We start from the raw sequence: 25,523 nt of genomic DNA, 5'->3' as shown, positions 1-25,523 counted from the left end.
GACTTTATTTCAAAGAGTTAGGTTGAAAGTGCATGCTGTAAAATATATTAGCTTTCTGTGTACTTCCCGAAAGTATGTCTAGTATTCTTATTTGTTGTCCTCTGTTCCTTTGGTTCAGAATGAGGAAACTAAAACTAAACAATTAATAATGTTCCAGGAAGTTTTATGCAATTCTTTTTTTTTAAACAATGAGGTGCCTGTTGCTCTGAAATGGACAGTATTTTGCAATCTATCCTACATGATCACAAAGGAATATGAGAGTTTCTTCTTTACAATATTTCCGTGTTATAGGAATTTGTACAACGATGATTGCATGCACTTCATTGTATTAGTGTAGCTAATTAGAATTATTAGTTAGTTTTGAGGATTTTACTTTAAATTCACATGAATGTTGCTGAAAATAGTATTTAGTATGTGGCTATTTTAAACTAGTTGAAAGGCCAATTAATTCAATATAACAAATAAATAATAGTCGATGTAATAAGCATGGAATTTTAAAATGTAAATTAAGTTTATAATATTCATCCACATAATATGCCAAAATAAGTGTTTACGATGTTTCCAAATAGGAAGCTTTCTAGATCTCAAATGGCAATTAAATAAAATTCACTCATACTGAAAAACATCTTTCAGCTGGTACTGGTTCGTTAGAGCTGGTGTCAGTTCTGATTGGTTGGCCATCTGTTCTGTTTGATCTGTTGTGCCATACTGATTTTAAATATTTTGATTACCACCCAAACCTTAAAGGTCATCTAGTCATTTTTAACACCATCTCATGTGAAAGATACAAAAGCAAGTCAAAAGCTAGAATATATTACCCAAAGCCACATAAGGATGAAGTGAAAGATCCAGGCGTTTGCTCTTAATGTTTATCAAGGTCTTGTTCACACTATCCATTTATTAAATCAACCTTCTTTCCACATAATGGTGCCAAGTAAACTTTAGCTTATTTTAAAATTAATGATAAAATGCCTGATGTCAGTGTTCTTATTTTTAAAATTCAAACTTCAGACTCATTCAGATCTAAGTTCTAAATTTATTCTCTTGATAGGTCTGTTATATGCTACTGAGTCTTTTTAGCCACATATTTCTGATTTGTAAAATGGTTAAAACATTTATCTTAAATAGTTATTGTGAGATGATGTAGATAATGTATATAAAATCCTAGTGCAATATCTGGCTCATAAAAGGAAGACAAGAAATACCATTTTTTCTTCTGCGAATCAAGAAAATAACACTGTTATTCTTCAACCTGATGGAGGGGTTTATATGAAAACCCAATTAATAAAAAAGGACATTTATTTAAGTAGTTAAAATTAAATTACTTTTATATTGTCTAGCAAGGAATAAACTTCTTTAAAGTGGAATTAGGAAATGTTAACAAAATAAACTGTGCTCATAAAAGCATAGTATACTATTTCTTGAACTTGAAATAAAGAAATTAAATTTTTATTGTTATTAAATGGGAACTAAATAATGGTTGTGAATTTTACAAATTCATAGAAATTTAGAAACCTTTTTTTACTTCCTAACAGTCACTGACTAATATTTGAATGGCAACTTTTATTATGAGAATTTCTATAAGAATATAAGGCTTTGGCTCATAGGCAGTCATCTTTTTTAATAGAATTACAGCTAGGACTCAATGAATGTGCTCATTTTTCTTCTGTTTACTAACTCAGTTACTTTTTGTGTTTGTTGAATTTTTATTTTGTTTATTACCAGTTAGTTTAGCCTGTGTTGTTTTGTTTAGTTTTGGTCCATGTATATATATTCCTTCTGGATATATTTTTGGTCATGTTTATCTTTTTCATTAATTATAAAATACTTCTTTATGTACTAAGCAACTTTGGTTTACAAATTTGATATAAGTAACAATTTTTTGACATTTGTTCCTTATTAATCTGTTTGTAATAAGCTATATAGTTAAATATGTCAATAATTTTTACCAATTTTCCTTAATGTAATTCCTAATATAAGTCTTCTCTATTTAATAGTCAGATTTTTAAAAATGCATACATTTTATTCTGCATAATTTTTTTTTTAAATATAAAACCTCATCGGTACCTTGGGGACACAATGTAGTAAAAGGACATTTTTGGAGTGTTTTATGTTTTTGCTTATTGTTTTTCAATAATAATGCTTCGCAATATAAAAGTTATACTTGCCAATTAGCTGCCTTCCAATGATTAAAAAATTGTTTTATTATGAGCCTATGATGTCATTTATGTCACTCAATTACTAAGCAGGTTGGTGCCATGAACACTGTTGACAATGTATTTAAGTGAGCTGGCATAATACGTGTAAATGCAGAATTCTTTACATTTCAGATTTCCATTTAAGCTATCTTTTTCAATATCTGCAGTAGATGAATCTATCTGTTACACAAAATTAAATTTTGCAAAGAATACAGCATAGTAGACCACTTACCTTAGATATCTTTCATCAGGATTATATATTTAGCAGGGTTCAGGTGACTTCATTTATCTTGTAACATAGCTGAATTCACGTAAAGATGAACCATGCTACCACAATACAGAAGTTAAAGCAATTTCCAAGGATTTGGCACATTGCTTGCCTATTGTAAGTACATATTTGTGGTAGAATTGCATGTGACTGAAATTCATGAGTTTCTTAAAGCATAACAATGATTAAATTTGATGGCCAGTTAGCTTTTATATTCTCTACCAGACAAGCAACAAAATAGAAAGGTCTTATCTTCATTTTTAACTCTAGTAGAAGAGTGGCATAAAATCAAGACTTACTTTGTCCACGGTGACCTCAAGACCCCGGTGAAGGGATTTTTCAGATCACCACAACAGCTCAGTGTTGCCCCACTCTTATGGTACCTGCGTCCTCATATGTGCTTCTGCAGTCACTCACAAGGCAGGGTGAGAGAGATGTGGAGAGTTTTGAATCAGCAATTAAAATAGCCCTGCTAATTTTAAGAAGCAGGACAGTGCCTAGAAAGGGTATAACTAGAAATCTCTACCATAAGGCACTATCAGAGACTGCTACTGGAGTGTATGTTTGGTTATAACATTTGTTGAAAACATGTATCAGGATCTTTAAAACTATTTATAGATGGTGATCCACTAATATCCCTTCTATGAATGTTTTGGGGTAATGATAAAAATCAATGTTTTAAAAAAAAGGAAAGAAAAGAAAGTCCTCCGAAGATGTGAATATCAGCGTTAAATACAATAGCAAGGTACTGCAAAGAACTGATAACTTCACTATTTAACAGCAAAAAGTGAAAATAACTTATAAACTAAATAACTGAGGATTTTAAGAATGAATTGTGGTACATTTGTAAGATATAATAATATTGGGTCATTTTAATGACTACAAAGAAAGTTAATGATGGGAAGAAAATTAATCAAGATTAAAATAATGGTATTCTTTACAAGTTTTATTATTTTTTTTTCTGTAATGCTTTGCTGCATTGAGCATTCTTTTTCTTCAGAGTGTAAAGAGCTAGAAGGATGATCAACAAGATCATCCTTATCCTCAAGAGAGAAATAAGTCAGGGAGAGAAAAAAAAGTTTATCTAGCCAGGGAGGCTTATAGGTGCTGTAGTTTTCTTGGCCTAGAATTTTCTTTTCCTCTTAATGCTGAACAAACTCTTACTAATCCTTTAACATTCAGATTAAACATCAGCTCTCTGAAATGTTCCTCAATTCTGCCTCCTACGCATAAGATATTGTTTGCTTTTACAGATTAAAATATATAATAGAATTGTATGATTTTGTACATGAATTTTTAAAATGCTGTATTTCTTACATGCTAACAGGTTTCTTTGCATATGTCTGAGTGTATTAAAATGTCTAGTAAATAAAAATTTTGGATACATATATACTGAGTGAATAGATACATGAAGGAATTAATAACTTTGTAAAATGAATACAATAGATTAAGCGATTTCTAAGGAAGCTTTCCGGTGTATGGTTTTTTTCCTCCAATATGTATATAAGTAAAAATTTCAGTCACGTTTCCTTAATAATATATATTGAGTCAATCAATAAATTAAAAGATGAATTACTTTCACTATAATTTTATAAAATACATATTTTACATGAGCATATTTACTAGATTTATTTGACATACTGAGATATTATATAGACTATGTTGCGATTATACATATCTCCCTTAGAGAATGTTGTTCTTAATAGGCATGCTTAATAGTTGCTCACTAATAGGCATTAGTACCTACTGCTTTAGATCATCTAAAAAAATGCCTTAGTTTTTTATTTTACAAGGCTTCCTCTGCATGGATGACTTTTAAATTTATTTATAAGGTTTCTTAGTTGTAATTAAGATTATAAATTCCGTAGTTCTGTAGAATGATGCCATAATGTTTCTGATTTAGAAAGCTGAAATACAACTTGTTTTTATAATTCTGAGGGCACTGTATGATTCATAACAAGTGGAAATGACATTTTCTAGTTAATGTTAAGAAAAAAGGCACTTAAAATTAATTTTGTCAGCAGTGTTGAGTTTTGGAAATGCAAACTAAGTCAACTTACTTCCTTTCCCTAGAAGTGCTGCCACTGTTGTGACATTGTGTTTCATTTTGTAACCCATCTACTACTTAGGCCAGATATGCATTTTCTGGATGCAATCTGTTGGTTTCCAATGGTTTACTACATGGTGGGCTCTATTGACAAGTAGGTGACAAAATCTTTGGCACACTAACTAGTGTAGTGTCCTGTGGTTTGTCATGTGCTGTGCCTTGTTACTGCATGATGAGTGTAATTTGCCATGTCAGTATTGCAAATATATTTTGCATGTAGAGCTTATGTTTTCGTGTTATACATCTTGTATTACACTTCCTAAGCAGTAATCTATTGTTGAATTAAAACAAATCTTGCTGCATGTCAATTTTGTCAGTTTTGCTCAGTTTCTAATGCTATTTTTAGTTTTGTGTCATCTATAACAATATTATTACTATTGACATAGTGGTAGAGAAAACTAAAGATGGAACATTGTGATGTATTGATAACCTTACAATAACTTCTGGAAACTTTAAAATAATTTAGAAATGCTCATTTTAACTTAGATTTATAAATTGGAGCAGTTTTTTAAGAGTTTAGTCACATTTCAGAATTTATAATTTCTAAAATATTTGTTAATTAAAAGGTCATATGTGTTTAATACATTAGTAATTAAATAGAAATTCTTATACATGCATCATCATGACATTAAAAAATATATATAAATAAAAGATGAAAAAGCTAACATACTTGAAATAATGTTACTTTTCCACTTCTAAAAAATGTCAGCTAGAGTCTTCAAAATAAACGCTGAAATGGACCAATTGAGAACTTTAACTTTTACATTTTGTTCTGTAGATGTTGAAGAAAACAAAGTTTTATAACTTTGAAACTGTTTACTGCTGTGGATACAATAAAGATCAACCAGTCTAAAATATGTTTAGCCTCCATTCTACCTTAGTATAATTTACATGATCAGCGATCACAATAGTAACTATGTAAATAAAACGCAGTTAGATGCACTAAAATTACTATTTAAATTCTACACTTGTTTTATAACCAGTAATCTTTTTGGAAATCTTTTGAAATGATAGTGCTCTGTTAAAATTGATTGGGAAAAACAGTATGCTTAAAAACGATAAAGAATAAACCTCCTATCTGCCTTTTCTGATGTAAATTATGAAGTGAATTCTTCCTTTATAAAAGTACTTATGGAGAAGGAATGCAGAATTGAAAGTATCAAATTCCTAGGGACAGAAATAAACCATAATTGGCTACAAATTGTTAATTGTTGGTCTGGTGATAGGGATGTTCACCTAACAATTCTCTTCTTTTGCTTGTGTTTGAAATTTTTCTTTAAAAATACCTCTTTGAATGAATTAAAATGCATTCATCAACACCTCTTTACACTCATACATTTCACATTCTAGTTCTTGCAAAGGACAGTCTAGGGCGGCTTTGCCAATTATTCCTATAACATGTTTCCATCTAGATTGACTTTCTTGTGCTGCCATCTGCTGGCCACACTGTGGAAAGCAACCACAGTAGGGAAAAAATAAGGCAATTGCTTTGCAGAAATTATGATGGACAGGAGTTATAAGAATAAGTTGGCAGCCTACTTATAAAAAATTAAGTGCAGTAGTAAATAGAAAAAAAATAATATAACCTTAAAACATAAAACATTTAAAAAGCTTCTACATGGTTCAGAAATATTCCAAATTTATCTATTTTCTATATAGATTTTAATTCACATTTAATGATAATTTGCCAAGGTTATGAGTAAACTGTAGCAGCCAGTATTTTTGAGACTGGAATTAACCAATACATGTGGGTATATGTAGCATTTATCTTTTTAGAACAGGTACTCTTAAAGTGAAGTTTTGGTCAAGGGTTCACTTCAATGTCATTGAATTATTGATGATTAAATATTCATCTTTCCTATCTACACTTCTGTGCATATATACTTATCCAGTCACTCTCACCCTTGACTGCCCTATACTTTCCTTTTTATATATAGGTAATTATAATGAAGATTTTTTTTAATTAAGAAAAAAGATTGTGAAAGCTGAGATATGAGAGAGTGATGTGAAATTATAATAAGGTGGTTTGAAGACATATGACTTAAGCGTCATTTTGATGGTCCGTAAAGGGCCATTCCATATTCATTTGCCATCTAACTCTTTCTTTTTTAATGTACTTTAATAAATTAAGAAAAATTATGATACATTTCCTGAATAAAAGAAAGACCCAAGTATCCCTAGGCACTTAAACTTGAAGTCATCATAGTGGTTGGATGTTATGGTCCTGGCCCCTCTTATCATAGGAAATTTATTTGGAATAACATTCTGTTTCCACAGTTTTAGCCATAAAATCTCTGCCACAGACCATTGTTCCTGATTCAAGCGAAATATTTTTTCTGGACTACTCCTGGGGATCTTGGACTCGAGGCTTTGGTAATACCCTCTCGCCTAATAACAGAGTAAGAAATCCTGCCTCCCGCCTTCCCATAAAGGAAAATAATTCCCTGTAACGTGACATGGCTAACTCATCCAATCATGCACTTGGAAAAGATCCTCAGGGACTTCACTCTTCAATTTAAAAATCTAAGAGAAATTAACTGCTCTTTAAGCTTTAAACATCCTATTTTAAATCAGAAGATACGGAAATCAATTAACCTATCTTTTCTTACCTGTCTTCAATCAACTCTGCACCTAGAACATTCTTGTATTCATTCAAGTTTAGTCTCCGTTATCCAATTCAGTTCTACTTTTCTAGTTTGCATGAAGCAGAGACAATGAGAATAATGGTTCCCTGTTTCAGTTTTAACGGTAAACATTTTCTTTTAATTCATTGGGAGAATGATAGGTAAGATTTTTTTAAATCAGTGATAGGGAAGAAGACTGACTCTATTTTAGCCCACAGGTATGTGTTCTTACTTTAGCAATTACTTCATCCAGCCAAAGAAATCAGGTTATTCAGTCACTTGCTCGAAAACTTAGGCTGGCTAAACAGTAGGCTTGCACACAACGATATTTGTATGTTTTACATGCTCTTGGTTGTGTAGAACCAATCTATAACACATAGATCTCACATAAAGGAATAATAAACATTTAAAAATAAACATTTCATAGTTTTATATTTTTTCATTAAGCTTGACCATCTAAATTAACAGCACTTATTGCTCTCTTACCAAAATTACCTTAGAAGTTTTAAAAAATGTAAATGTCATGTCTTTGAAGAAGTATGTTAACTGTAAAATCAAATTTCTAACATGCTCTATTTTATTGCAAAATGGGTGTACTCCATATTCCATGTATATAATCAATATAAATCATTAAATAAAATATTTTAACAAACACGTTTTGAAACAGCTGAGATCTAATGACATGTAAAGTACCCAAGATAAAAATTATTTTATATAAGTAGATAATATTGTGTCATAATTCAGCTACCTGTGCACACTCTGTAAAAGCCACCGCTAAAGGCAACTCATGTAAGCACAGGGGATAGTGCAAGATTTTAGCACTGATTGTAACATTGTGATTTATTTAATGTTCGTTTTTCTCTGTTGATTTTTACCAAAGCCTAGATGACTTACTCAGGTGTGGAGTGACCTTTGCTGCCAACATGGTGGTTGTGGACAAAGAGAGTACCATGAGTGCTGAGGAAGACTACATGGCAGATGCCAAAACCATTGTGAATGTGCAGACTCTCTTCAGGTGAGTGGCTGAATCATCCAACCCCGCCACTTGTTTTGTGCCAAACACGGGTGAAATGTTTGACACTGACACTGCGTTAGGAATGAACATGAGACACACTGACTTTATGTTCACTTATTTATTCATTTTTTTTCACATGCTTATTGACCATGTCATGTGTGACTGGCACTGCATAAAGTTAATTTTTTAACACCAGATCAGTGATGCTCCTCATAAATTGAATGCTGTATCTGTTTTCTCAGATAGTTTAACAGTAACAAAACTCTTGAAGATCATGTATACTAGCAGTCATGAGTTATGACAAGCGGTCCGTGTTTTCCTGTTGGTATTATGCCTAGCAATGACCAAATATTTGTGTTCACATAATGGATAGCTAGGACTGAAGGACTGCACAGCTGTGAACAGGTAATTTACCCGTGTTAGGAGCAAAATCGTGACATCATATTTACTATTTTCCTGTATTTTGTTAATTAAATGGACCCATTGAATTTGATTCATTGGATTTGATTTAATGGAGATATGAATCCCCATTATGGTTGCCTTTGGGTAAGAGTAGACAGTCCCGACCAGAGAAAGGTGCATGTTGTAAGTGAGGTCAGTCTCATCTGTCAGTCAGGACATCTGTGTTGCTTGGAAGGATTCTAAATTCGTCTGAATATTTAAATATCAAAAAGATCTTTTTTTTTCAGTTGTATGAGTTTTGCAAAAGCCTAAAGAAAGTATGTGAGTTACCCAATTACAGAGGTAAATGAAACAACCTCAATTTTCTCATTGTCCATGTTCACTCCACTTTCATACTTTCATATTGTAACAAAGCATATCTTGAGGTTAATTATTTTTCTTTCTAGTTCAAGTTCAAAATTCAAAGGAGAGACCCTAGATGTGTGTCCCAGTCAAGTTGCCTATTTTTGGTGAATTACTTTGGTAAATTTCTTAGGTAAATTATTTTCCTTCTCTGCATCTCAGTGTATTAATCACAATATTATTAAAGATTTAGAAATACAAAATGCCTTGCTTAGCACATGCCTAGTCGTTTTTAGCTATTAATGTTACTAGCAGTATAATTACCACTTCCATGTGGCAGCGTGGAAAAGCCATAGACCTTGGACTATATAGCAGCAAACTTTATCTGGCACAACCTTTACCCTAGAGGCTCCAGCAGACACTTTGTGACCTTCCTAACCTCATTATGATTCAGTTTTTCTCATCTATAAAATGCTGCAGAAAATAACCCACCTTGCATTGTTAATGTAAAGATTAGAGATTGGTTATTTAAAGAACTGTCATAGCACCTGGAAAATCTACCCTGAATTTGCATAAGAACCTCTTGTTCCAGAAGAAGAAATAAACACTTTAAAGTTATTATAATGCGGCAGTTCACTTAGAATGTAGCTAACTAGGTAACCAGTGAGCTGTATTAAACAGTACATTTTTAAAAGACAGTATATAACACTTGTTTAAAATATTACAAATACATAAGCAATTTTGTTTCTCTAGAGAATATAAAAGGAAATTACAGGGTAGAATATTAATTCAAAGATAAGATTTATAGCCAGTGAGTAGGGCAAAAATCATGTGATTCCATGCTTTTTTTAAATTTCATGCTTGGCAAAAGCTAATTATATAAAAGGAGAGGATCCTAGGTCTTTTTAATTAAACATGCTATTTAAACTTTCAATTTACCATGAGTTTTATTTCTATTATGGTGACGTTTCTATTGATATAACTTTTATTACATATTCTCTGGATGAATTATTTTGATTCAAAGATAATAATAAATCCCCATCTTACTGAGAGGTTAGAAGGCTGTAATTAGTCATTTAAAACAACTCACCAGAGTAATTATGGACAGATATACACATGGCAACTAACTGTGCAAAGGCTAAGCTTCTCTGAGTGCCTAGCTGAAGATGTGATTACCACTTGTTGAATGAATGAATGGATGGATGGATGAATGAATTAATAACTTTGGATACCTTAACTATTAGGCTTATCTGTCTTCAGCAGTATATTTTTAAAGTTAATATAATTTTTATGTAGAATGAATAGTTTCAAGCAGAATTTTTCAGAAGAACTGTTAAAAACCCAAATTGCAAAGAAATTACCTCTGTTCTTTCCTTTCTTATAGCCTATCATGACATTACTATTATTTCTCCAAGTATATAATAGTATTTTTTTAGGAAACAAAATTTATGAAACTTTATTTGTGTTATACGTTAAGCGTATAATCTATGTGTGCTAAGTTAGGCTAGTTTTATATGATAAAAAAGACAGGCATTTATAGGTTTCTATGATATAAAAATATCACTTACACAGATAAATGACCAAAATCACACAGACTTGGGAGTTGCATTTTATAGACAAGAGTAAATTATCATCCTCCAGATGACTCTTCTGCATTCCTTGAAGATTTTAGTTCCTGATTTACTATTACTCTTGCCAATCCTGATTCTTTCATAATTATTGATGATTTCAACAATCTTACATAGATGATCCATTGAATATCTGACCTACACCACCCATTCTCATGGTCATAGTCTAAATCTTGAGCTATGAATGATTTTACACTCCACATTCTCAGTTTACAGCATTCAACACTCCGAGTAGTGCTACTCATTTTCTATCTAATTTCTTCTCATATGCCCAACTCTTAATAATCATTTGACCACATTGGAACCTGTCTTCCACTGATCCTACTACCTTTTTACTTACCCAAGTCACCTGAGGGCTTTTCCCCTTCCTAACCCAGATTCAAGTCTGTGATCAATTGTGATAATCGCTGCTGTGCTGAAACCCTCATGGATAATTGCTGATTATCTACTACACATAACACTGATCTCAGCTCTTTCCCTTTCCTCTCTTCCTCCTACTCCCAGTTGTCTCTCCTTTTAGGTTCTCTACCCACCACCCTGCATGAAATTCCTTAGAGGCAGAGTTAGGATCCAGTTACCCTCATCAGTAAGCATCAGACAACTAGAAATCCAATCACAATGGCTGGATAACAGATTAAAGCTTTGGGCCCCATCCCTAAGAGAACTAAATTCTTATACATTAATTATGCATGAGTGAATAGTATCTTTAAAATATTTCAGCTAATCCTTCTATCTTAAAGAACACTGTTAGTGTTCTCAATCAAGAGTCAATTTCTAAGAGCTGATTAGTAAGGCCTGTGACATTGGTAGAAGTACAGATAACGGAAGTAATGCCGTGTCAACTTTCAGATTACAAACCAAAGTGGGCCCCTTAGCTGATGACCTAGAATGCTAGCTGCACCTGGCGTTTGGCTTAAACCAATGCATACACCTATCACATTGTTTATTTTGGCCCTCGCGCACGGGGCCTTTTACGTTGCGGATGATGGAGCGGCTCGTGTCGTCCATAAATTCCACGCGCACCTGCGTGCACTGTCCCTGAGGACCGGTCCTGCCGAGGACTTTGGTGACCCTGGCCAACTTGATAGGCTGCACGCGGCTCGTATCCATGATGGCGGCTCGGCAGCAGTCTGGCGGAGAGCTACAGGCCTTTTTTTAAAAAATTATACGTTTTTTTTTTAAGTTCTGGGATACATGTGCAGAATGTGCAGGTTTGTTATATAGGTATACATATGTAGACAGGACTTTTATTTATCACTTACCCTGATTTGTTCCTTCTGTCACGATGAGTTTTGTTTGTTTGTTTTTTGGGAGAGGGGGCGCTCTTAGTAGGCCTTTATAGCAGCAAATTTCCTCGGGGACGACCTCTAATCCAGAGGTGATCTCCTGGAAGAACAGTGTGTCTCCACTCCTCTGCTCAGAAAAATCTCCTTGAATCCTAAGCAATTGGCTCAGTACCTCCCCAGACATCATTTCTGCATATCAAAGACAATAAGGAGAAAAGATCTTTCCCAGGTTAGATCCTGTTAGACCCTGTGGTACCTCTCTCTCTCTCTCTTTTTATTTACACATCTAAGAGAAGACACTCAAGTAAGCCATCCCAGTACAAAGATCTGCTAAAAAGTGAAAGAAAAGCAAGTCCTCAATTTTAAATTTAAATTTCTCCTTCTAAAGATTTACATAACAAGGCTGGGCATGGTGGGTCATGCCTGTAATCCAGCACTTTGGGAGGCCTAGGCAGGCAGATCATGAGGTCAAGAGATGGAGACCATCCTGGCCAACCTGGTGAAAGCCCCTATCTACTAAAAATACAAAAAATCAGCTGTGTGGTGGCACATGCCTCTAATCCTAGCTACTTGGGAGGGAGGCTGAGGCAGGAGAATCACTTGAACCCGGGAGGTGGAGGTTGCAGTGATCCAAGATGGCATCACTGCACTCCAGCCTGGCAACAGAGTAAAACTCTGTCTCAAAACAAACAAACAAACAAACAAAAAAACAAAAAAAACAAAAAGATTTACATAACAAGACAATCATTACAATTGGAAAAAATTGCATGTTTTCATATTTTTATGAACAAGTACTAATGTGTAAACTAAGTTTAAACCCTCAAATTAAAATGTGCTTTGGATTAAAAACAACCACAGTAAAATGTCTATGTCAGATTGATCTATCAAAATATCCTACTTGGTGGCTGTTTGGCATGTCACTGGCATCTATCATTATTTTCATTTTACTGAGAAAGAAATTAACATTTAGAGAAATTTAGTGGCTCATCCTAGCCCATCTAGAAAAAAATGGCAGATTCAGGCCTCCTATCCATTGTTCGAAAGTTAACTGTGTGCTCCGGGGTTGTTAACTGATAGATTTTAATGAGTCTGTTGATTCATGGAAACTCAGTGCAGAATTTATGTGTAGTACATTACCTTGGGGCTTCCTCAAAACAACTTTGTCCTTTCTCTCCTGTGTCTTGAATCTTTCCACTTCTGTTGGATTATTTTCCTTAACATTCAGATTGTGTCTTCTCTTCCCCTTCCTCAGTGTTTTTATTTTCAGTTTTTGCGGAGGCAGGATCTTACCATGTTTTCCAGGCTGGTCTTGAACTCCTGGGCTCAGGTGATTTACCTCACCTGCCTCAGCCTCCCAGTGTACAGGGATTACAAGTGTGAGCTGCTGCACCTGGCTCCCTTTGAGCTTTTTTTATTTTTCTTTGAGATGGAGTTTTGTTCTTGTCCAGGCTGGAGTTCAATGGTGCAATCTTGTCTCAACCACAACCTCCGTCTCCCGGGTCCAAGTGATTCTCCTGCCTCAGCCTCTCAAGTAGCTGGGACTACAGGCATGTACCACCATGCCCAGCTAATTTTGTATTTTTAGTAGAGACAAGGTATCTCCATGTTGGTAAGGCTAGTCTCAAACTCCCAATCTCAGGTGATCCGCCTGCCTCAGCCTCCCAAAGTGCTGGGATTATAGGCATGAGCCACCACGCCTGGCCCTCCCTTTGAGCTTTTTACACATCATCGTGATATCCACCTTTCTGGAGCTTAATTTGCCTTCCTGTACATGGAACCATGCCTTTGTGGTTCTCCTCCTGACTGTTGCTTTGCTTACTCTCCAGGCTTTGGTGAACTCACTTATTCACGTCTTTACACCTTGCTGCAGGCTATTCTATGTTAAGTTCTTCCTCTCAAGTTCATAATTAATATGTTAGGCATATGCTGGTAGAGATTCCCCTCTCCTCCCTTCCCCTCTCCTCCCTGCTTTTATTTCAGTCAAGAAAAACGAGAAAACTTTCTCTAGGAGTTGGGAAACAAAAGTCTCTCTGAAGAGCACACAGAATAATGTTTAGTGCAGAATGGGTGCAGAATTTTATGGTAAAAGTCCAGGAGTGACCTAGTTGGGAAGTTCCTTCCCCTTGATTGATTTTGTTTTAATACAAAGATTTGTGGTTGCTGTTTTTGCTTTTGTTTTCTAAACTTTGGCTGAACATACTTGTAAGATGAAGAACAATGTCAATGGAAACACTGAAACAAGTCATGGATTTGTCGTCTGTTTGGAAAAGAGCAAATCCTGCATTAAATCTGTACTAGGACAGGATGACTTCTGTGGCCATGCCTGCAATTTGTTAATGTATCATGCTTGGCCCTAAGTTTACGGAGCACCTACTAAGTGTCAGGACTACACAGGTTGCTGTGGCTGCAGTGATGAACAAGGTGGACATAGCTGGGGCCTTAGAATGTTAATAGTCTAGCAGGGAAGGTATCAAGCCAGTCATTTAAAATTTTAACTACAGAATTATAACTGTGGCAATTGTTGGGGAAAATATGTAGAATTGTATATAGACTCAGATAACAGGAACATTTGCACTAGTCTCATGTGTCAGAGAATGTCTTCCTGAGGAATTGATAATCTTTTACCTGAAAAGTGGAGAGAGACTAAATGGGCAAAAGGATGGGTAGAGCACTGCATATGGGGGCAACATATATGAAGCTCTGAGATCCTGATAGTGACCAATCAAGGACTTAGAGCAGAGCAAGGGGAAGACTGGTGTGAGGAGGCTGAAATAGAATTCAGAAGCCATATTTTCATGGCTTTGTAAAGTATGTACATAAGTTGGTCTGAATTTTAAGAATAACAGGAAATAACTGAAGGACAGAGAAAATTTAAAAGGTAACTGTGGGTACAATGTAGAGAATTGTTTGAGGAAGAGAAAGAGTGGGTGTGAGCAGACCAGTTAAGAGACTTCTGCATTGCTAGGATGATAAGAGCACAGAAGGGCAAGTTTTGTTTATTTGTTTTTGTATTTTTTTAAAGAAAATATTGTATTTGGATTGGCACAGGTAGCCATAATTTTACTAAGGAAATAACATGTACCTGCATATGAAAAATGATACATTTCAAAATAATATAACCATAAATATAAGTAAATAATTTAAAATACTCAACACGGACAAATACAAGAGTGATACCTTTATATAGTGAAAACTACTTGTAATGTTTAGATTGGCTATGGTTTTCATGAATAAGATTTTTGAATACAGAAGAGTCCTGATATTTATCATACTGTCATTTATTACTAACTCAGACTTCCTGAAGTATTTTAAAATTATTTATGAAAGATTACATACATTTATATTTGTTTTAGTGTTAATAGTCAATTGCAGTCCAAAAATCCCAATTAGTATTTTATTTAAATAATGTTATTTAAAAACATTATTTCCAGTATCATGGCAAATCAGAATTTATAGTGTAACATGTAGCTCAGTAAGTAATTTTGAATAAAGTATCATAAACATTTTCCAGATTGTATATTTATGTTTGTGTGTTTTGTTTTATGATACAAATACAGCTAGTTTCAGAGTTCCCCCAGTAGCCTGTGAAATAGAATATATGATATGTTTTTCATCTTAATGTTGGTTAGTAAAAATATTGTTAAATAAATTAATGCTGGCAGAGAACCCTTCCATGGATATCTTACATATCTAGACAATTATATTTACGTCACTGAGTCAGAACACAAAATGCTTGTAAAAAGTTTTAAATAGAACAAACTGTATATGTTTTTTAATTACAGTATTGCTCTATTATGTTTTTAGTGCCCAGGGAAAGGAGACTTATTATGTCATTTTAATTCTAAAATGTTCTATGTGCAAAATATATTTCGCTCATTTTAAGACCCAGAAATAGATTTACAGTATTAGTGTTTCAAAGGAACCTAAATAAATCTATTAGACAACCAAATTTGTAAATATAACGTGTTATAACGGAATGCAAGTAATAGTCTATGGATATAAAGGGCATTAGCATACAGTGTTTCATTATATAAATATTAGTTCTAGATTTTTCACTAGGTGGCAGGCTTAGCTATAATACATTCAGTTTCTCAGTTCAAAATAACATAAATGTTATAGGTTAATTTATGTAGAACAGAAATGGCGGTACATCACAAAAATTATGTTGTCCTATTTAATTTCAACCCCAGAAGTCACTCAAATACAATGACTGGGTCATCCTATCATGTTTTCACTTGTTAAGACCCCAAATATTTCTAGCTACATACATGTGTATATTTCTATTTGATAAAATGTGTTATAAAAGGATGATATCCAGAACAATCTAAGTAACCAAGACCTTTATTCAAAGTGAGAGTACTGATTTGTATTAAAGATAAAAACTACATATATATATTTTTTGAGACTGAGTGTTGCTCTGTCGCCCAGGCTGGAGTGCAGTGGCACGATCTCGGCTCACGGCAACCTCTACCTCTTGGGTTCAAGCAGTTCTCCTACGTCAGCCTCCCAAGTAGCTGGGATTACAGGTGTGTGCCACCACACCTGGCAAATTTTTGTATTTTTAGTAGAGGTAGGTTTTCACATGTTGGTCAGGCTGGTCTTCAACTCCTGATCTCGTGATCCACCAGCTTGGCCTCCCAAAGTGCTGGGATTAAAGGCATGAGTCATTTTGCCCGGCCAGAAACCATGTTTTTAAGGGAAATAAAAATGTTCCAAAAGTTAAACACAATTTTCATTAGTTTCATTGTAGCTACATTTTCCTCATAAATTTCATCTCTAGCCTTATATCTATCTCAACACTGTCCTAAATTTTCTTCATAAGCTATCCATTCACTAATGTCTTAATGCTACTTCATCTAGGAGTGTTCAGTCAGCCACAGTTTATCACCCCTAGAAAAATACATATGTCCTTATAATTTGTGAATTTTTATTGTTTCATTTATTATGTTATACTGTTTAAAGTCAGGAATCTTACTTGATGTGTTTATCTATCTCCTGGAGACCGGAACTTTCTAATAGTAAAAACTTGAAAATTATTTGTTAAGGCTAAGTGGAAGTAATTTATAAAATATTATTTTTAAAAGCGTGGATTTTTAATATATGAAATACCAATCTGTTGCTACATATCGTTAATACTTTATTTTATTTGGATCATCTGCGTTTCCTTACATTGGTCTACCTTCCTCTTTATTATAATGGTGAGGGGAAGCTTCAGAACCTAATGCTCTGGTGCAACCCAGGCTCTACCACCTACTAGAATGTTACCTTGAACATGTTATTTTGTCTCTTTGTGCCTCAGTTTCCTCATCTTTAATAATTGGAGGTAAATCATAGAGTAGTTTTCTGCAGTTTGAAGAGGTTATGTGACACTCTTGATTTCTAACATGAGTTGGAAACTATTGAGATCCAAAGAAGTGAGGCAGCTAGAGATAAAAATATTAGGCAGGAGGATGTGACTTTGGTAGAGGCCAAAGTGGGCTTTTCAAATTCACCCTTGAGAGCCGTGGTCAAGAGCCATATGGCCAGCCACAAGACTTGCCCTGCAGGGCTTACCTCTCCTCACGGCTTGGCACAGACCACTACACATCTAAAGATACTGAAGAGACAGAGTAAGGGTGGTGCCAGACGCCCTCAGCTTTTCCTAGGGAAGGAGAGGGTACAGATGGAAACACAAAATGTGAGGGCTTCTGCCTGATGTGAAGATTACATGAGTTAACACACAGACAACTCTTGGAATAGTGATTTATAATTATTGTTGATGGACCCGTGTTATCCACCAAAGAGAAAAAAAAAATGCAAAAGACGAAGAGGAGAAACTTAGGTCGGTTAATTTTTCTTTTTAAAGTTCAGTGCATGAATAAGGGATTTATTGTCAGCATGAGTCTATAAGGCTTTGTGTTCATTGATTCATTTTTGTCTTATTTTTCATTTTATTTTCTATTTCCACAGTTGATTGAATTTTGTCTGTGACAATCATATTATGGTGAATATCTTTAGTGACATTGTTATTTTAAAATATTTCTGAAATAAATACTTTGAAACTCCCAGATGGTATGAAATTTGGCAGTTGGTGGCATTTCCCAGGCCTACCAGATGGAGTGTGCCAGCGCAAAAGTCAATTGACATTTTTTCCATCAGGCCACTTTTCTAATTTTTAAAGAGTTTTTGAGCAGATAACTTTTATTTGTTGAATATACTATCATGGGTGACTTCTGAGTGAGACTAGAGCTGCTAAAAGAAAATCATGTGAAATATTGATAATACCGCGTTTCTCCGTAAGCTAATCTATTTCAATTCAGCACCCTCTTCATCAAGATTTCATCTCAAAAGCACAAACGTGAATCGAATAATTCTTTACTTTAACAAAGATTTACTAATTAAAGGAATGTAAGGTCTTAGGCATTGAGAGGGAAACCTTGCCTTTCTAGATGTTGTGATCTACTGGGAAAGCTAAGGCATGAATAAAACCAACCAGAATGCTGTAGAGGCCGACAGGTATTATAATCAGTAAATCAACTAGTGGGGAGCCACGGTGCAGAGGATTATTCTAGCTTTAAAAAATTTTTAAGTTTCATCTTGATTGGATTTGAGAGCCACTTTAAATATTGGTTGTGAATTCATAATATAGAGATTCAGGAGAAAATTAAACAGAAAAGAAATGGCATTTCAGGTATAAATAACATTAGGAAAAGAAAAAAGCTAAGAAAATAGTAATAACATTATAACTAAAAGACAGTACCTTTTGTGGGTAGCCACTAGCTTCATGCTTTGCTACATCCTTTCTCTGCAGAATCGGATATTTAGAGTTTCTGTAATGAATTTAAGGTCACAGAATTATTGAGAACGTTATCAGTTGCACAAATAAAATTCCTGTATTTTTAACATTAAATTCAGCAAAGGAAATTATATCCTGGTTGTTTTGCTGATATTATTTCAATAACAATTATTCAAATTTACCTAAATCAAGAACTATAATAGTATTTATTCTCAAAATAGAGATTAATCCATATAATACTGGCTATATTTCTTACTTTTATTAAAAGATTTCACAGAATATCCAATAATATCCTAGCTCTCAAAGGCCTTAATTAGACAAGGCCCAGTTAGTCCATTTGGGCTAATGGATAAGAGGATGTCTAAATTTCACTGATAACTCTGCAAAAAAAACCACAAGTCTTTTTAAGAATGTGTTACTGTCTTAACTGGAATGGTGACTAAAGCTCAGTGGAAACAAACCTGAGAGGCAGATAGTCAGAGAAGCCTGGGCTGAAGGCCAAGAAAGGCCCTGCAGGCAGTAGGGAAGGCCTACTCTCCTCAGTAGGAGGGAGCAGTCCTGACACATCATCCATCAGCCTTCCTTCCAGAGTTAGACCTGAGGAAAGGTAAAAACTCATCTGTAGTGCTGGGGCTCAGGGACAGGGCTCCCATTTAAAAAAGAAGCATGTACCACATCAAGCACTCGGGCACATGGAAGTAACAGCACCCACTTGACCGAATGAGCATAAATTGAGAGCAGCAGGAGCTGATTTGTTCCTGAGCCTCACAAACAGGCTGTTTATATTCTGCATATTTGCAGTCAGTCTGGTCCCTGAGTTCTAGGTATGGATTCAACCTAGTGATTGGAATTTTAAGTGGTCGTAAGTTAGTGTAAAGACATATCATGCATATGGAAAACAAAGCTGATTATCACAGAAGTGGGTGCCACAGACAATACCAAAATATTTAAACAAGTCAAGCAATCAGGGATGCATAGATATCAGGTAAGGATCAGATCATCGGCAACAGCAAAAATAAAAACCATTTATTGTGGTATCATCCTGCACCTTTTCTCTGGGGAAGGAAATCTTGTGTGAGCCTGTATGTATGTGTGTACCTTTTGGTATATATTTTGAGGGAGTGTCAAATGGGAAGAAAGTTCATGTGAAGCCATGGGCCCTGTGAAAAAATTCTCAGGATACTTCTGGAGAACACTATCGATGCTTTAGCTTGGCCCCAATTCATTACAATGAAATTTTATATAAATCATTTCCTCACCTCAGAAGTTTGTTGTAGCAAGATCTGACATTTAAAAACTGCATGCTATGAGAATGAAAGCCATAGGACATGAAAGAGCTCACATAATAGACAAGAAGCTCATTATGTGAAATTTTGCCAATCAGCATATTTATCTTTATAAATTTCTGTTTCAATGCCATCCATAAAGTAACCTTGTAACTTCTTCAGTCAGCTTCATGAGTTTCTCTTCTATGCTGTCCCATAAGTGTAAAGAGAAAATGTCTAATAAAAGCCAAATTACTGAATTTATTTTTCTTATTGTGTTAAAATGTCTGTTAAAATATTCTTGAGGAAATGGTGTTTCATTTTTTCGTGCATCGTACAGAAGATTTTATGTGGCATTGTCTGCTATTGTAATTGGATATAGTTTTATGCCTAAGGCTAGGAATTACTCATAAATCTGTTGTTATATTAAAAAAAAGCATATTGGATTGTTAGTGAAATGCAATTGTTCTTTTGAAATGTAGGTTGTTTTCCAGTCTCAGTATTATCACAGAGCTTACTCACCCAGCCAACATGAGATTCATGCAGTTCAGAGCCAAAGACTGTTACTCTCTTGCTCTTTCAAAACTGGAAAAGGTAAGACCCCACATTATCAAGTAAATTAGATTTAACCATCTTTATTCAAAAAATAATTATGTAAATATGTAACTGGAAATCCCATGAGACAGTAAAAATAAAATGCTATTTTGAATTCATATTTGGGAGATGAAATTCTGGTTTATAATTATTTAAAAATGTGAAATTGATAGATTTGAACAATTTATATCACAGGTAAATATGATGGAGATATTTTGTTCTATTATTATTAAGTATATATTAAAAACGTGATTCGTGAAGGAATTAAATGCAATAGAAATATCTGTACTCACTTATAATGTCAATTATATTGATAATATTATAAGTAGTTTGCTATGTCATGAAATCTGTCTTTACATAGGGCTTTGCAGTTTCCAAAAATCCTTAGGGTCTTAGAAGACTATAGACTTTGTTGAAAGCTGGCTTCCCACATATCACCAACACAACCTGAGGTAAAGCTAAGTTTATCGCTTACCTCGGTAAGGGAGACTGCCTCAATAGAGCTTTGGCAAGGTCTCAGAGGGAGGAAAACCAGGTCAAAGTTTACTGAGATTTGGAATTTAATTTAATGATGATATTTCAAAACAGGGACTTGATTGGGATTGGAAAGAGATCCGGATAATGCTAATAGACACAATGGAATTCCAAAGTAATATTATATTGTCAGAAAGATTTGGTTTCCATTTTCAGTATATAGGTTTAGTGCGGATGTACATGGTTTTTGCACTCAGCTTTGACTTACTACTAAATAGTCGTTTACTGGCAGAATTAGAAAAAAAAAAGACCCAATCTTATACATGTAAAACGTGTTGACCTGGATGTGGTGCTTCATGCCTGTAATCAGAGTGACATGGGAGATTGAGGCAGGAGAATCCCTTGAGCCCAGGAGTTGGAGACCACAGTGAGCTATGATCATGACACTGCACTCCAGCCTGGGTGGCAGAGTGAGATATCGTCTCTAAAATAAATAAATAAGGAAAATGTTAAATCTAGGCTGTTTTCATTTCTTATCACAATATAGGAGGTAGAGAAAATGATGCCTTATATTTTTTAATTAGTTATTTATTTTGATTACCAGTTATGACCAACCAGATGCTGTCCTAATTCCTGGGGAACATATTGTTGAGTAAGGTTATGTCTGCACCCTCATCTATTGATTTCATCAAAGCTAGTCACACACGGAATGTTTATAGAGCCTTACCCTGTTTTTTGTGGCCACAGGGGAATTGTTGTTGTGCAGTGCTTCCAGATGTGGGAATTGAGTTTCAGACTAAATAGATAATTCTTCCAAGATTATACGGCTACCAGTTCAGTTCTGTAAGGGAAACGTAAGGCCATTGACTTTCAGGACAGAAAATTACCACTATGCCACATCACTTCAACAGCATAAAAAAAGATAGCAAGCAGGGCTAAATTGATTCAGACTCAAAAGCAAACCAAATAATAAGAAATCCAGCAGGAATTCCATGCTGGCATGTTGTAGGATCATCTCGTGATGAAGAAGCCAGGCTCTGCAGTCAGATTGGCCCAATTCACCACTACTTTTGAGGAATGAAAACTGGATAAATTATTTCATAGCCTTGGGATTCTTATGTGGAAAATAGTGTTAGAAGCTATTTTAAATAGTAGGGTCATTATAAAGATTATAGTACATAATCTATGCAAAACTCTTAGCCCTGAATTCGACATGTAATTAGTATTCAAATAAATGGTACTAAAAACATAATTACACATTTTATGTTTGTTGATATTGTCACTAATAAACATTTTATTCTGTGTATTAAGTTGTTGACGAGTCAGTTGATGGAGCAAGGTCGTAATTGTAGAAGGTTTTTCCGTATTTGTGAGCATTTGTGTTGATATGGTTGTGTGTTTATTGCATTAGAGAAAAAGAAGAAAAATATGAGGTATATATGCCAATTACATACATCTCTTTATCCAAAGAAAAAAATAAAAACATATTTGCAGCAAATAAGAAGGTACAATTTAGAACCAGGTATCTAGGCTAAACTCGCAAAGAGAGAGACACAAGTTGCCTTCTTCCTTGATGTTCACATTTCAAAAAGGTAGCCGGAAGGCCCACAAGAAGGACATTCCTGGAATGCAAAACTGGCTAGAGGTTTATTCAGGTTTTCAGAGATTTGCACCCATCTCAGTAACAGAGAAAGGATTTTCAGTTACAAGTTTTTGACAGTGAAAGGATTTACAATTATAAGTTTTCTAAAGAAAATGCTCCAAGGAAAAGAGAAGGGACTTTTGTCATCAGGGTAATTTTTTTTTTTTTTAAGATTGTATTTGGCTTTACATCTTTTAGATGGTTTTCCCAAGAAGAAAAAAGAAACTCAGTACATCAACATTTTTCCAAATTATTCATGGATAGAAAGGCTGGAGGAAGTGGAATTGAAATCAATAGTTTGAATGTTGAAAGCTGTGGAAAATTATTTGATACACTTGTTACCATATTATGTTAAAGTTAGGGTCTTAGAAACTTAAAAATTTAAAAACATAGAAACTTTGTAGATTTTTATACTGTTGTGTGTTGAATTATGTACTCTGTCATGCCCCATCCAAAAAAAAAGGTGTGTTGGGTCCTAACCATTAGACATGTGGTCTTTGGAGAGGTAGTCAACTTCAAAGGAGACCATAGGGTGGTTTCTAGTTTGTGGCTCACTGACTTTTTTGTAAAAGGGGCCAATTTAGAGACAGAGACAGACACACCTTAAAGGAAGGCAACGTGAAGGGAAACAGAAGATAGTCCCCTATTAGCCAAGGAGAAAGGCCTGGAACAGACCCTTCATTTACAGTCCTCAGAAGGAACCAACCTTGACAACATCTTTATTTCAGACGTCTAGCCTCCACAACTGTAACACAATACATTTGTAATGTTTATGACACCCAGTCAATAGTACTTTGTTATGGCAACTCTATCAAACTAATAATGTGCCATGAATGATATGGTAACTCTTCAAATCAAGGATTTTTTTAAATCATTAATGTATACTGATATGACAGCTAACAGTATTTAATTATCTTTCCAATTTGTATTCTGGGTGCAAGGATATTTTTAGGATTAGAAAACTGATCTTTATTTCCAATATTTAAACAATCAGTAGCATTTTCTATAGTTACTTTTGGCTGAGGCATACATGGATTTTTATTCTTCCAAACATAATTATGAATATTGTTTCCATCTATCTGTAAGTAGATGCCTTCCACCCTCACAGGTGAGAACCTTCACCTTTAGAAACACAGTTAAGATTTTAAATCACAGCTTGACATGGTGGCTCATGCCTATAATCTCAGCACTTTAGGAGGCTGAGGTCAGTGGATCACTTGAGGTCAGGAATTCAAGACCAGCATGACCAACATGGTGAAACCCCATCTCTACTAATAATACAAAAACTAGCTGGGCGTGGTGGCACACACCTGTAATCCCAGCTACTTAGGAGCCTGAGGCATAAGAATTGCTTGGACCTGGGAGGCAGACATTGTAGTGAGCCGTGATCCTACCATTGCACTCCAGCCTGGGCAACAGAGAGAGATTCTGTCTCAAGGAAAATATAATTAAATAAATAAATACATAAAATCAGAAATAAACACCAGCTTGGCTGCTTACATACTTTTTTTTTTTTGCTACTAAGTGGTCTTCAGTCATGTTTAAGAAGTGATATGATTTATAGGGATAGATGTATAATGTTAAACTATATTATTCCCAATTGCTTTACTTTTGTGATGATTAAGTTTTGATGTTTTCCTTGTAGACCTTGCATTCTAATAAATATTAATATATGATTTCCATTGGTATCAGAAATAATACTCTTCACAGATTTTCTGAAAGTACCTATTTAGTGAAGAATATCCACTATAGGGGATTTAGGGGTGAAGATAAAATTTTCCCTTTGCCCTTTGAAGGTTTGCTTAAACTCACAGAAGGCAGAGTAAGAGGAGAAATGGATTTGCATGCCTGTGGGAGAATCACCAAGTGATTGCCCCACCATGCAAAGGGGTTCACATGGTTACATAGTTTCTTCCTAGGGGAAAGGGAGATGGGAGGTATGAATGATTTTGGGAGGACACAGTAAATGATCTTCAGGGGAGTTCAGTGGACTTAAAGAACATATAATATGGCTTGGGACAAAGTCTGTTGGGCCCACAGAGCAGACAATGGTTTTGACAAAAGCTGCTCAGGTGTGCTGACAGACTTCAGTCTTGCTCCCTATGATGGGAGTTCAGTTAATGAAAACTCAAGGAAGTGACCAGAAGTAATTGTTTTCTTTGGCAGGCCCAGACTTTAGGCTAATAAGGGAACTTCAGAGAACAACTTCATCCTGAGCTTTGGGAGAGAAAGGATTGAGAGGAGGTTGTAGGGAGGTGGGGAGTCGGAGAGATCTTGAGAGGCTGCTTCTGTTCAGCATGTCAAGGCACTATATTTTTGGGTATTATTTAACTCCAATAGGGAGAAAAAAATTCTCACCCATTGCAGAGGCCCCTATACCAAAAGGCAGTTTAACAAGAGAAAAAAATAACAAATGTATTGAATATAAATTTTATGTGACATATGTCTTCAGAAATAAAGACTCAAAGAAACAGAGAAATCTGTGTATTTATATGCGTAGGAGTGGAAGCTGTATAGAGTTATGATTGGCCAAAGGGGGTATCATGGTAATAAATTAGGGAGGTGACTTAGCAAGGACTGGCTTTTCAAATTCCTCTTGGCGTCCCTATGTCTTAAGGCATGAGGACATTGTCCTCCTCTGAGAACAGGGAGCACCCCTCTGGAATCAGGATCTTAGCTCCTACTTGGAGTGTAAGGTCAGCTAAGATTTATGGCCGGCTTCAGGGAAGAAGGGGTAAGAGAAGGTTAGAGTGTCCTTTCTGCTGCTGCTGTTTTCTCACCTGTCAAGTTGACATATTTTGGAGTAGTATGTCCTGAATTCCATCATCACGATACTGTCTTTCAATGACAAATGAAAAGAGCTAAAAAGGTGGAAGGATAACTAGTTCATACGTGAACAATGT

General features: G+C 34.9%; 1 protein-coding gene across 8 annotated transcripts in view; it reads left to right on the top strand.

The window, feature by feature from the left end:
- Positions 1-25,523, top strand: part of KCNT2 (potassium sodium-activated channel subfamily T member 2) — a 408,182-nt gene that overhangs the window by 309,731 nt on the left and 72,928 nt on the right. For 6 of the 8 annotated variants that reach the window (XM_037734957.1, XM_037734956.1, XM_017518646.2 and 3 more), the window contains 3 exons: positions 4,596-4,667; positions 8,078-8,212; positions 20,393-20,504. In XM_037734957.1, coding sequence (XP_037590885.1) covers positions 4,596-4,667; positions 8,078-8,212; positions 20,393-20,504 — 319 coding nt within the window. The remainder of the gene's footprint in view (positions 1-4,595; positions 4,668-8,077; positions 8,213-20,392; positions 20,505-25,523) is intronic. The other 2 variants (XM_017518648.2, XM_017518649.2) reach the window with 1 other exon arrangement.

The sequence above is a fragment of the Cebus imitator genome, unplaced genomic scaffold, assembly GCF_001604975.1.
Source record: "Cebus imitator isolate Cc_AM_T3 unplaced genomic scaffold, Cebus_imitator-1.0 Scaffold694, whole genome shotgun sequence".
Lineage (NCBI taxonomy): Eukaryota > Metazoa > Chordata > Mammalia > Primates > Cebidae > Cebus > Cebus imitator.
Note: the sequence above shows the minus strand (reverse complement) of the source record. Positions and strands in the feature narration are given on the sequence as shown.